We start from the raw sequence: 1,859 nt of genomic DNA, 5'->3' as shown, positions 1-1,859 counted from the left end.
ATATGACTTTTTTTTTTCAGAAATATATTCATGGGCATGGATCGACAGTGAGGCCTCATTTAATTTTACATATGGGTATTTTAAACATTTAATTGTGTTATGGGTCCATTATATTAAATGAAAAATTAAAATGAATTAATTTTGGTAGATTTCATTTGGGTGAATGCTTTTATGATAGAAACATGAAATGAATTCCAATATCCCAAACTTACAAAAACTTTTCACTCATGGAACAAAAGCATCAATCATTTCGAATTTTTTTGAAAATGTTAAATAAACCCATATGAAATTTTTTTAGAGAGGAAACTAAAAGGGATATATTTTTTTTATGTGAGTGATAAAAGAGGATGTATAGAGATAGGTGCATCTTAGAATGCACTCAAGTATTACTCAATGCACAAAGTTATGTATTGATGGAACACATCGAAGTATTTTCCTTTGAGATTTGAGTATTGTTTCAATTAAGTCATGGGTTTCAAGATTTTCATTTTTAACTCCAATTTTCATTAAATATTTCATTTCAATCATTAATATCAATTTCTATTAATTAACTAAAAATAATTATAAAGTGAAAATTTAAATCTAATTTTAAAAGTGTTGAAAATAATGAAAGTTAATTAATTGTAATTCTTTTAATGATTTTTAGTTTATTAATATAAATTAACTCTAAATACGAAAAATGAGTATTTCTTTAAAAATTGAGATTAAAAATATAAATCGAAATCAATTTAAAATAAATTCAAATGGTAACATTTTGAGACTTATGAACTCATCAAATATTCATATACAATCTTTTGAAACGAGTAAATAAAAAAAAAAATGATGTGAGGCTACATATTGCGAGAGAGTCTGACACGCGGTGTTGCCGCGTAAACGAATCAGAAAAAAAAAGAAAAGAAAACGCAATTATTAAAGCATTGAGATACGGTCAATGAAAATCATGGACCTAATGGATAAGTGGATTTATTCTCGTTCAATTCACCTTTTCCCCGATCTATAAATTTGGATTCTTTCCTTCACAAATTTCCCAAACACAGCCATAAATCCATCCAAATACCCAACAAACAAGAATCAGATTCATCATCAACAATATGTCAGGATTCATCGAGAAAATTGGTGAGAAGCTCCACATTGGAGGAGACCACAACAAAGGCGAGCATCACGATGGCCACAAAGGCGAGCATCACGATGAGCACAAGAAGCACGGGAAATCAGAGGAGCACCATGGAGAAGGCCACAAGGAAGGGCTGATTGAGAAGATCAAGGACAAGATCCATGGCGATCATGATGAGAAAGGTGAGAAGAAGAAGAAGGAGAAGAAGGAGAAGAAGAAGAAGGGTGAGCACCACCACCATGACGGCGGTCATAGCAGCAGCGATAGCGATAGCGACTGATCGGAATCATTGGATCTAGATCCCTTTTGATGATCCTGTGCTGTGTCTTTAATAAGCTTACTCTTTTGGTCTGTTCCTCTGTTTCTCTCTGTTTTTCTTTATCTTTGATGTAACCTTTGTGGTGTATAATAAAAGATTAAGAGATGTTATCTAACTTATCTTTACTAATTTACACTTTCAACTAAAAAGAAATTTAATTTTGGAAAAGGGTTTAGAAATTTGCTTTCCTAAATTTGATACAGAAGGACTCGATCTATATTTTTATATATTGTAAAAAAAATGGATGAAACATAAAATATATATAGTCTAATTTTGGGGGAAAATAACATTCTCATGAGATTTGGTGGTGATTGGCAACACTTAAAATGATTTTAGAAAATGAATTTCATACATATGTGATTTTGAGTGGAACACTTGAATCAAAGTTCTTGAAATTTTTTTTTTTGAGTATTCAATTGGAAACTT

General features: G+C 30.7%; 1 protein-coding gene across 1 annotated transcript; it reads left to right on the top strand.

The window, feature by feature from the left end:
* The first annotated feature begins 1,062 nt into the window (after positions 1 to 1,062).
* On the top strand, positions 1,063 to 1,548 carry LOC120089859 (dehydrin family protein). The gene has a single exon (XM_039047277.2). The coding sequence runs from the start codon at positions 1,092 to 1,094 to the stop codon at positions 1,392 to 1,394; it is 303 nt and encodes a 100-aa protein (XP_038903205.1). The 5' UTR covers positions 1,063 to 1,091; the 3' UTR covers positions 1,395 to 1,548.
* Positions 1,549 to 1,859: the final 311 nt, after the last annotated feature.

The sequence above is a fragment of the Benincasa hispida genome, chromosome 11, assembly GCF_027475165.1.
Source record: "Benincasa hispida cultivar pf3 chromosome 11, pf3_genome.v1.1, whole genome shotgun sequence".
Taxonomy (NCBI): Eukaryota; Viridiplantae; Streptophyta; class Magnoliopsida; order Cucurbitales; family Cucurbitaceae; genus Benincasa; species Benincasa hispida.
Note: the sequence above shows the minus strand (reverse complement) of the source record. Positions and strands in the feature narration are given on the sequence as shown.